Raw genomic sequence first — 11538 nt, 5'->3', positions numbered from 1 at the left:
TTGGACAGCGCTTGCTGCTCTTGTAACGACGCGAATACCACGACACGACCGGCGAAAGAAACCCAAAGCCATAATAATGTTATCGACCGCAGTATGTTGCACAGAAATTACATATAATTTACAGGTTAAATCGTGATAATCGAGTGTAACTATGTCTTCGGAAGACGTTTTTGACCTGGCAAAGACGAGACTGGGCGAGACTATTGGTTCTTCTCTTCTTGGTCTTTATTGAAGTAGCTGTGACTCCCGGTGCCGTGCGACTATTTTATTGACACCATTACAACTCCACCAGTGATTGAGCGTGTCTGGGCTTTCTTAATGCAACCACTAATTTAGAAAGTGTACTGGCAAAAAAAAATATAACAAGCACACGAAGAAAGGGAGTGAGTGCGTCTGAGACGCAGTGATGGCTGCTGCTGATAATAGCAAATGAGGAAACATAGGGTAATGGTTTCACCTCCGCCAGTCCTACAACATCATCCCATGACACAATCACTGAAATAATGGAGATGTGGCATTAATGTTGCACATGACAGCACAGGTGCCAATTTATACTTTCTCCAGTATTGCTAGCCTGTTCGTCTGCAAATGTAGTTCACAAATGCGGCCGAAGCAATTACAAAAGGGATGTTTGTGGCCTCAGAATTAATGCCCGTGTCGCTTACGCTTTGTTGAACGGTGTTTGTTAGCAGGGTGCCTATTACGTGCCCAAGCGCTATGGGATGGATAGTTACAGCAGTCTCGATACTCCAAGAAAAGTGTGCTGAGGTAAAAGAGACGAACTGTCAAAACTTAAGCAGGGTGTGAGACCAGGCTAGTTGGTATTACATGCTGAAGTGACTAGCGCAAGAGTGGACACGGGACATTAACAAGGCGACAAGGACGAGCGCTTGTCCTTGTCGCCTTTTTAGTTTTCCGTGTCCACTCTTGTGCTAGTCACTTCAGCGCGTCAAAATTTGTCAGCCAGCAGCTTTGATTACAAACAGACGACAGAGAGCCATGGCGAGCAACGCAGAGAAAAGCCCAGCATGCTACCCGCAACACCTAAACATGGTACTGCGACGCACCTCAATACCACCTCGTCGTCGTGTGCATTGTGCAGAAAGGCTATCGCGTTTCTCGCAGCATGCCATTACCTGGCCTGCCACATTTAGATCATGACAGAGCGAGAACAGCAATGACGAGGCTGCGTTGATGTGAAATGCTCCACGGACGTTTCTTCCAAATACCACTTTAGAAATCGATCACAAGTTATGCTGGACCATGTTGCACTCCTAATGTGTCAAATTATGTGAAGGTGCTCCCTAGTTACAGGAAAATTGGACGTTGACAGGGCAACGAAGAACTTAAAGGGCGCTCAATATGAAATCAATGGAAACGTATCTATAGACACTTGAAAAATTCTTCGAGCAAAGGTAAAGCTTGTAATAATTGGCCACTACATAAAATATTTCACGAAACTTAAGGCATTTGCAGGGCCTGTCGTAATCGATATGGACAGCAGTTTCTCCTCAAGATTAAAGGCGAGCGGTGACCTGTGTGCAACTTACGATTACAGATAACCATGCGCCAACTACACCCGGATATAAGCATGAAATGTGCCGATTGTTTTAAGGTAATCGGGTTTTCTGTTTGCCTGATTAAATTAGCGTAGACAAAATTCTGGGAGCAGTTTTATACCTTGTCTGCTCAACATTTATTCATTGTTGTGACCTCGAAAAACATGTGCATACCATTGCGATTCCTCTGTTAGCACAACGATGGCATTGTTACGTTTATTGTAGAATCAGCGCATAAGCGCTATCATCACGAAAATTTAATAACATGTGGTAAGCATACGCGAACACACGCTTGTTACTGATGACTGGACAGGATTCTGCACGCACAATACTCAATAACCACCTTAATTTTCAATCAAAGCAATTCAGATCACGTTGCCAGCATACAAACTACAGTACTAGGACATGGTAGAAACTTCAAACGCACCGCCAATGGTGGCGTCACCGATGCCAGCCACTTGCTTACATTTAGTTGTAGGGTTTTCATTAGGCAGGAAATTCAAAACCGTCGGGGTCCACAGTTTCGGGGCCTTGTGACAGCCACAAGGTTGGCGCAGCCGCACAGAACCACGTCATCGGAGGAAAGCACGGGCTCAAGGTGAAGGGCACCGTCCCTGTCACCGTCTAGTTCTACGGAATACCTGGCGGTCAGCGTGATTGCACCTTGGTATTCCTCTGGATGACAGATGTGCACGTGAATATATTCAGCGGTCGGATATTTGATGCACAGGCGGTCCAGCAGGTCCTGCGCGTTGCTAAATGTCATTTCTTTTAGTGTGACGCACAGCCGCCGTAAATTGGGAGCTGGAACGGCCCTGGTATCCAGGAAAGACAGGTCCAGAGTTGCGATGGTGCTCCCAAATTTCAGACTTCGGACCTCCAGCATAACCTAAAAAATGAAAATACAGGCCATATATACAGTCAGACGCCTTTATAACGACGCGCTTCGGTCTTCTGAATTCCGATGCTATACAGGTCGCCTCGTTGCAAAGATAGCACACAGTACCACTCACATTAGCATGCTGAGCGTACGTTCAGCAAGAAAAAAGCATTCAGCATTATCAGCATGACAAAGTAATTGAGAAATCGACGCGGAGTAATCAACCTCTATATATGCTTTACATAGTTCATGAACAAGTATGTGATTCAGTAAAGGTACGAACTGTCATGGAGGCATTGGATAATCAAGAAGCACAGGAGGCATACTTGAATATATTGGCAAATATGTACAAAGATGCCACAGCTACCTCGGTTCTCTGCAAAAAAAAAAAAGCTGAAAATTGCCTATCAGGAAAGGGGTCCCGGCAAAGGCGCACAAACTCCAATGTTATTCATTGCATGCTCAGAAAGATTTAAGCTATTAGACTGGGAAGGATTACGTGTGAGGATCAACAGGTAATATCTCAACAGCTTTCAGTCCAGGAAGAATAAAATGCGTGACGCAAGCTAAAATGGAAGGTAAAGGTACACAGACTGGCGCAAACCTTCTGTTATTGTCCTGTGCAGCAACACTGGGGAGGAGTTGCAACAAGTTATTGAGGATCTTAATCGAGAATCTGTTAGAGCAGGGTTAAAGATTAATGTGCAGAAGACAAAGATAATGTTCAACAGCCTTGCATGAGAACAAGGAGTGATGATCTCCAGTTAGCCTTACCTTTGCAGGAGTTCGTTTATCCAGGTAAATTACTCCCACGGGATCCTTGTCAGGAAAAGGAAATTTACAGAAGAATAAAAATGGTTTGGAGTGCACACGGCAGGCATTACCAACTCCTGACTGGAAGATTAGTATTTTCGTTGTTGAAATGAAAACTGCACAATCATTGCATTTTACTGATGCTAACATGTGGGACAGAAACTTGGACGTTAGCAAAGCAGCTGGTGAACAAGTTATGGACCCGGCAAAGAGCGGTGGAACTAAAAATGTTATGCGTAACGTTAAGAGACACGAAGCGAGCGGTGCGAATCAGAGAACAAACGGCAACAGTCGATATTCTATTTATTTATTTATTTGCTCACACGGCCGAAGGATTACAGAGGGGAGTGGGTATACAATAAAGCATAGTCTACAATAATATAGCCAGGCATAGTAAGGCATGGTAACTCCGAATTATTCAATCTTAGCTCAAGCAGATTTAAATTGGATGTTATCATAGATGGAAGCAATGTCGTAAGGAAAGATTCCAATCTTGTTCTGCCTCCGTATTCGTGTAGCACTGAATTATACCTCTGGTCATGTTTCCTTGTGCACAGCGCGTAAAATCGTGCTCGAACGAGACAACAGCTCGCGCGCGGCGCGGTCAGCGGAAATGCGTAATGCAGGAAAAAAAAAAAAAACGAAGGCGGGGCTGCAACGTATGCGTCACGCGATCCTCGAGGTTTCGTATGGGAGAACGCAGGGAAGGCATTTCGCTTGCAAAGGCTAGACGGGGCGAGTGGAGAGAGCGTCTAGCTTGGCAGTGGAGCCCGCCTGCTGAAATAATGGCTTCGCGGCACTGAAATATTTATTGCTCGGCTTTTAATGAGCCGATATGAAACATTCTTGCGGCAAAACGCTCCCTGGAGGACAGTTAACTACCAGGGTACAACCAAAGTTTGCTATGGGGCCTGGTGAGGGGCCCTTTAAAGCGATGGTCCACAAGGTCCTCTATATACAGGATGTTTCAGAGAGCACTTTCAAAATTTGTTGAAGGTTACCTGTGGCACGTAACTCAATTCTACTTTATGAGCCAGTCTACTCGAAGCGGCGGACACTACTTGCACAAAACTTTTAAATGCAAAATCGTCTTATTAACGAGAATTCACGTATCCACTTTTTAGCTAATTATCTTATGACCCATAGCGTAATTTGCAAATTCTGGCAGTAGACTTCGCGAGGCGGATGCACTTGGAATGAATTCCCAGGACAACGTCAGTTTTGAAATATAAATTACCGAACCTTGCGGAGAAAGGCATTGGCGTTCCAGTTACTTGTGTGCTTCAGTGCATGCAACGGCTTTTTTGTAAAAATTAACTTTAATGCCAATGCATTTCTCCGCAATGTTTGTGAATTTATAGCTCGAAACTGGTGTCACATTCAAAATTCGTTCCAAGTCGATCTGCCTTACGAACTCTACGGCCAGAATTTGTAAATTGCAATATGGGCCATAATGTAATTACTTTAAAGCTTAATTAGTTAATTTTTATTAATTGTTCGATTTTGCATCTCAGTTTTGTTGTGCAAGTATTGTCCGCCGCTTTGAGTAGACCAGCTTATGAACTAGAATCCTGATATTTGCCACGGGCAACTTTTAAATATTTTTGAAAGTGTTCGCTGAAACATCCTGTGTAATGTAGCTGAAGAATGAATTTGTCACAGAATGTGGGGCGATGGTAAAGCCTATGAAAAAAGTTCAAGCGAACTTTTTTGGAGGGATGCTAATCACGGAACAGAGAACCGATTTCATGGAAGTTATACTGGCAGTGCGGTTATAACAGGATTAGATGAAGCGAGTAGAACCATTTTGTACCATTTTTAGTTAAGTAACCAAATTGTTAGTGTTTGGATCCCAGGCTCAAATGGCGTATTCTAATTTAGGGCGTATGAGAGTTTTGTATAACAAGAGCTTTAAAGACGAAGGAGCTGCTGAAAAGTTACGGCATAAGTAACCTCATGATATTAGCGTTTTTAATTATCTTGTAAACATTCAAAGATCAACTTAGTTTAGATGTGATATGACCACCTAAATATTTATAGGAGATAGACCATGGCAGTTACAGAATGGGGGCTAAGGGAATGGAGTGTAGTCGAGGGCGGCAGAAAATTTGGTGTGATAATGAAATTAGAAAATTAGCACGCGCAAGTTAAAATCAGCTAGCGCAACGCAGGGGTAATTGGAGGTCGCTGGGAGAGGCCATCGTCCTGCAGCGGAGATAAAAATTGCCTGATGATAATGGTTACTCCAAGGTTCACAGCGCAATACGCGGTAAAACGCGGAAGCGACGAAAAGCGAAGTTGCGCATCGTCAAATCTCCTTATCGCCAGCCTCGCTGTCCCAATTCTTGATTAGTTCACTGCGGCCTTTGTCGACATTTTTGCGTCTTTTCAAGCCAGAGGAAGCTTTGATGACATCGTCGGGTCACGGCTTGCGATCATATCATAAATTCGTTGTCAACTGCTACTTGCCCCACTGCCGTCGCACCTGTTGATGTGGTCCAAGCAGCTTGCGAATTCAGCAGTTCCTGGAGCTTAGAAGCATCACTAACGCTCACTAACATCGGACGAATTGTGAACTCTGGGGTTTGCGGTAGGCGCAAAATGCAGCTCTGAGGTTTGCGGAGGACACTGACAAAATATTTATTACAGCTCCAATAAAATATTTAGTTGCATTTATGCATTCCCTAACCGATGCGTTTCTGTAATACATGGCCTGTCAGCCCTGTGAACATATGATTAGCATTGACGCCTGAATCAGAAGCCTGCTTTGCCAAGAAGATGCTTGCGCTGTGCGCGTTCTTGATTAGCCCTGAATCAAAGCTGCAAACAACGGCAAATTCTTGTGCAACGCAGCGGACGTGGAGCACATGCATGCGTGGCGGTTGTTCGTCGCCACATTGAATTTGAGTAGCACCGCCAGTATTGGCATGGTCAATTTAATTCGATCGCGAAGATCCGGGCGAAAAGTGGTCCAGAACCAAGTGCCCCCGACATAAGCAAGACCGCTTATGGTAGTAGCGATTGAAGTGCAACTAGGTGAAAAGGAAACAAGTATTTTCAAAGGAAACGCCTCTTTTGATTGCAAACAAAACAACTTGATTTCCATTCAACGAAAACCAGTTTCATTATTTTTGTATGTACGTAGCGAGGAAAGAACTCACAAGTCTTGCACTTTATCACCAACTTTAGATACCCATTTCCCAGCTGCCTTAAAAAAGAGGCAGGAGGCGGGGGGAGCGTTCCCACTGCCATCCATTTCAACTTAACGCAGCTATTTGCGTAGAAAGGCTCGTTAATATAACTTTCGTATCTCTCCAATGTTGTTTTCTTTGCTTGTCGACGTTTCTCTGATGGAATGCTGATGACGTCTTTGCGAAATGCGCTTCGTCATGGGTCAACGTGTTCAGTCAAAACCACTACCGGATAGTTGTTTACTTAGCTGCCTTCGTGTAGCTTCTGTGGCCAATGGGCTAGGCGTCAGACTGAGAGACCCGCACTTGACACCAAAAGCTTTCTTCGGAGCGCAAATGAGCGATGTTGCCTAGGTGTAAATGCGATGCCCGTACGCCGGACGTTTCGCTGCCTCTGTTTCCGCGCTAAAAGCTCGAAACACCCGTCGAATCCAGTTGCGGCACATCTGAGAATACTGCTCTAATGGGTGGCCACGAAAAATAAATTGGCGCCTTTGACAACAAAAATGATGACACTCATTTTTTTAACGGATATGGAGTGGTTTTATTTTTCTTCCACCGGAAGTGCCCCCTCGTTGCACAGATGGCGTAAGCCCTATGAACGGGCGATGAACGGCAACGTTTTAAACGTACGGGCTTCTTGGAGGTTTCACTGCCAGTTAAGTTTACCTTGCTAAGCGTCTCAGAAGCGTGCGCGAGCAAGAGGTTGGCCATTCCGATTCAGGTATGCTAGGTGGCGATTTAGTAATTTTAAACTTGCTAACTGTTACTGAAGTGTAATGATATGCGCGATTCACGCATATGCTTTGCTTGACCAAAAAATTACGTGAGCAATGTTTATAGGCCGGTCATATGTCTAGGGAAATATTTACCTCCTAAACATAGGGGGTACCCTGGCGATTCACGAACGGGCTCCCGTTGGCTATATTGGCGTGTCCGCTCAGTGCTCTCGCCCCGTACGGCCTGTCAGTCGTGTCGAATAAAAAGCGATGAATACAGTTAGAGTCAAGGCCTGAGCGCGTCGCCACACATTAAAACAACAAGCTTTGACACCGTGCCCATCATAGTATGCCTGCACATGCGCAGTGGTGCCAGAAGGCACGACCGCTTGTCGCCTGCTACAACTCTTGGTTTTGCCAAGTATGCTACATTCAAGCAGATCGCTGTCGCGGCGAAGCCATCCTTGTGTTTATTCCGAGCATCTGAGTCTGCGTCTGTCATAGCTTATGCAACAATAAAACATGGATTAAGACTAGCACCATGATTGCCGTATCAGATGATTCCATACCACGCACTTCGAGAGAAGTGCACACACAGAATAAATGAACCAGCAAAATGGCATACATGTGCGAACAGAAGTGACCAATGCCCTGTAGATGTAGCCAAACTGCATCCCGGCGCCCTCTAGCAGCCTCGATGGACAAAATTTGGTCACGCATGCGCACAGAGTAGTGCTGACAACAAAAAAGTTCACACCTCCCAATCGGTTTCTTTGTGAATGGGAGCGTCATTGCCTAGCGCTATGCCTACCTTTCCCTGCGAGGGAAAGGTAGGCATAGATTGATAGATTGCCATAGATTGATATGCCTACCTTTCCCTGCGAGGGAAAGGTAGGCATAGCGTGAAGGCGCTATTTACCATAGCTGTTTCTGGAGTTGGCAAGCGTTATAGACAACACGCGACGCCCCCACTACACAGACGAATGCAGCTATATGTTATTAGCGCCGTCACGCTCGCAACTTTATAGCCGCAGGAGGGGCAAACGACGCTCCGATGCACACGTAAAAAAGCCAGACTCAGATGGGTGAACTGGCTGTCAGTGCGCCTGCGTGACACACGTTGACGACAACAAATTGGAAACACCAAAGTAAGCGTTCGGTTAAACTTGCTGTTGTAGAAGTTCAAGCCATGTCGTCATTTACAGGCTGTTTAAGCCTCGATCTGCTGAAACCTGATTAGCTCCTAAATGCCAAAATGAGTTTCCACTTGAAAGTTACAACTTATGGACATTCATTTTTAGCGTAAAGGTTACATCTGTCCATAAGCAACCGACTGTTTACTGAATATATAGTTTATTTTAAATTGGTTGCAAAAATATCCGCAAGTGAAATCTGTCCATCGTATGAAAAGTGCACTTATGTGCTTTTCCTAACGGGAACCGTTAAAGGGTTAAGGTGGCTCTCAGGGTAGGCTAAGATTGGAAGAAAAACTGGAACGTTCAAACAGTTTATAGGCATTTGCAGTAAGCGCTTCACATTACTACAGACTTGTGCAATTAGTCAGATCTGCGTTATGTCCAGCAAGCAGCTTTTACCAGAAGAGCCAATATTCAGAAACCGTAATTGTAAACCCCTGTGGTCAGGCAGTTGACAACGTCAACAAACCAATCGATAATTGCCAAAATTTATATACACCTAAGGTACGATGCTATCACTGAACTACATAATTATCTGCGTCATAAGAAAATAACGGTTGATTTATCCTCCTCTGCCTAAACACACACGCATACGAAACTTAACATAGGTTTTCCTCCCTTTCGGTCTTTAACGATACGCGACCTAGCAAGGAGTAAAATCGGGCCTTACCTCTTTCATTGCGGTCCTGCTTTCTTCCACCTCGTAGGCGCTGGAGTGCAAGTTCTGCAGCCTCAGTTCTCGCACGACGCATCGCTTCAGGAATACCAGAGATCTTACGTGCGACAGATTACAGAGAGTGAGACGTAGCAAGGGACAGAGCTTCCACAGCGGTTGCAAAATTTCTGCGGTACACGTGACTGCAACCGCACAGACAGCGCAAATCGTGAACTGTTTAACGGGCGGAGCGCGCACGTCTAGTTCTTCGAGTCTGAAGCGGGCCCTGGCAAGAGGCTCAAGCCGCCCGTTCCAACAAAGCGCACAGGAAGGCAGGGCGAGCGCCTTCAGATTGTCCAGACCGGCATCGGCGAGGATGGAACAGCAGTCCACGTTAGACTCGCAATGGAAGGAGGCCAGATTAAGCTCCGCCAGAAAGGGGAATCCCCTAATAAATGCGAGAAGAGGGTCCGCATTGGCCGGGTGTTGATGGCGTGAACGTACCTGCCCCAACAATGAAGGGGATTCGAGCACGAGTGCATGAACGTGACAGTAAGGTCTTTGGCAGGCCGCTGACTTCAGTGTTGCAAGAGGATCGCCGCGTACGATGACGGAAATCTGGGATAACAGCTCCGACAACCGCAATGGTTTCACTCCGTCCAGGATCAGGCAGTTACCAGCTAGCGACGGGTTCAGACGCACAATTACGCTAGAAGACACCGTACGACATGCGTCGAACACGCCGAAAAGAGGTGAAACTTGGCTGTCTGCATGCGGTCGGTTCCACAGCGCCCTGAGATTCGCTTCGCGGACTGGCACGGCGCTGTCGTTTGTGTAGGTGAACATTGTGAACTTCCCGCAGGTTCCAGTGTGGTAGCTCAAGAGCACATCGTGCGCTGCCGTGGTGTTTCGCTTGCGGAGCAACCGCTCGTGAAAGTGCAACTTGCGGAGACAGGAGCGGCGCTTGAGCATGACGCACAACATACGAGTATTACGTCCGCACGAAGTTTCTTCTACGTACATCGAACGCAGCGTGTCCGGCAGAATTGCGTGGGCATCGCCTACGACTGGCCCCTGTAGAAAGCGACGTACGTCTTCGCCGACGTGCTTATTTCCCAGTAGAGACCACTCGAGGGATTTCAGGGAGCGTAGCCGGGTCCTTAGCAGCCGGATTAACGTAGTCGGCAGCAGGCGAGTGTTGACACAGCGCAGGGTGGTTAATCTGGCGCATAATTCGATGCATGCCTCGAGCGTTTTTGAAGAGGCTGACGAACAGCCACTGACGTCGAGTTGGGATATTACGTCTGCCCGGTGCTTGTCGATGTACTCGCGAAAGAAGCTTGATGAGTAGTGTGGAAGGAAACGCACGATGTGCACGGCGTAGGCAATGCGCGCTAGACGTGCGAGCTCAGGAGAAGTTCTTTCAACTGCCAACAATTCGTCCGGGTTCAAGTACCGGAAGATGTGAATAATAGTCTCCGTGGGAAGGGTAAGCAAACCGCAGCTTTCCATGCCATCGTTCATGATCAGTGTTCAGGCAAGTAGGACGGCAAATTTCTTGCACAACTGCAGCGGCTGGGCCCTCCGAAGCAACTGTCCCTACGCGTTGCGGTTACACGTAACCCTTAGTGGGGTGTACGGAATGCCAACGAATGAATTCTTCATAGTCACCGTTTTACCACGCATATTCAGTCCTTAGAGTCACGGATTTTGATCACGTTCATCTTTTTGTAGGCGCGGTGCATTTTCCAGTGATAAAAAAGGGCTCGTTAAACGCGCTGTTCTGCTATCGTAATGTTGCGACGCTGTTATCTGCCACAGACGCTGAGTAAAAATGGGGTGACTCTCGCCGCCTATCCTGATAAGACACTATTCGCAGCTACGGTCGTCTTTCTGCAGTGTCCCAGTTGAAACCGCTGACGGTACATATACCATGAGGGGGCGCACCATGGCGCCGGTGCTCCGATATAGTACCGGCGCGCATCTCTCTAAGGTGCGCCATTGTACCCATTGTCCTGACAGGTTAACTTCAGCAGAGAGAGAGAAAGAGAGAGAAAGAACTTGATTTGCCACTGCAGGGTAGGAATTTAGGGCAGGTAGGCCTAGTGTGGCTCCTAGCTGGGAGCGAGGTCTTCGGCCTACGAGACGAGTGCGAGTTGCGTTTTCTTGTCTGCTCTTGTCAGTAGCTGCTTCCAACCCTCCTCGGAGGGAGCTGGCAGTAATGTTTGTGGGGAAGGGTTACCCTCGCATCCCCGGAGAATGTGTGCCTCAGTGGCGAACACTCCATGGTCCACTTAGAACGGACGGGGTCATAATCCGCGCCAGTGATTAAATAAAGCCTAGAATGACTGTGAATGAAATCGGTCTGCAGTCTGTGAAGCATAGTGGCTTGCGCTCGGTCGAGGTCGGGGTGGGGAGGCGGGTACACGCGTATTGTCTCCTTGTAGAAGTTGGTAATGTCAGCGTAGGATTTGGGGCCTCTGCGAGAGCACCCGGGTTCGAGGGACCGGCCTCCAGGTTAGTTA

General features: G+C 46.9%; 1 protein-coding gene across 1 annotated transcript; it reads right to left on the bottom strand.

Annotated features, from left to right (window-relative positions):
• Window positions 1-250: 250 nt before the first annotated feature.
• On the bottom strand, window positions 251-10641 carry LOC129387374 (uncharacterized). The gene is made up of 2 exons (XM_055076299.2): window positions 9029-10641; window positions 251-2448 (listed from the first exon to the last, which is right to left on the bottom strand). Exons 1-2 carry the CDS (start codon window positions 10535-10537, stop codon window positions 2059-2061), a joined length of 1899 nt encoding a protein of 632 aa, XP_054932274.1. The 5' UTR covers window positions 10538-10641; the 3' UTR covers window positions 251-2058.
• Between the last annotated feature and the right edge of the window lie 897 nt (window positions 10642-11538).

The sequence above is a fragment of the Dermacentor andersoni genome, chromosome 2 (assembly GCF_023375885.2).
Source record: "Dermacentor andersoni chromosome 2, qqDerAnde1_hic_scaffold, whole genome shotgun sequence".
Classification (NCBI taxonomy): Eukaryota; Metazoa; Arthropoda; class Arachnida; order Ixodida; family Ixodidae; genus Dermacentor; species Dermacentor andersoni.
This window is presented reverse-complemented; position numbering and strand designations above follow the sequence as displayed.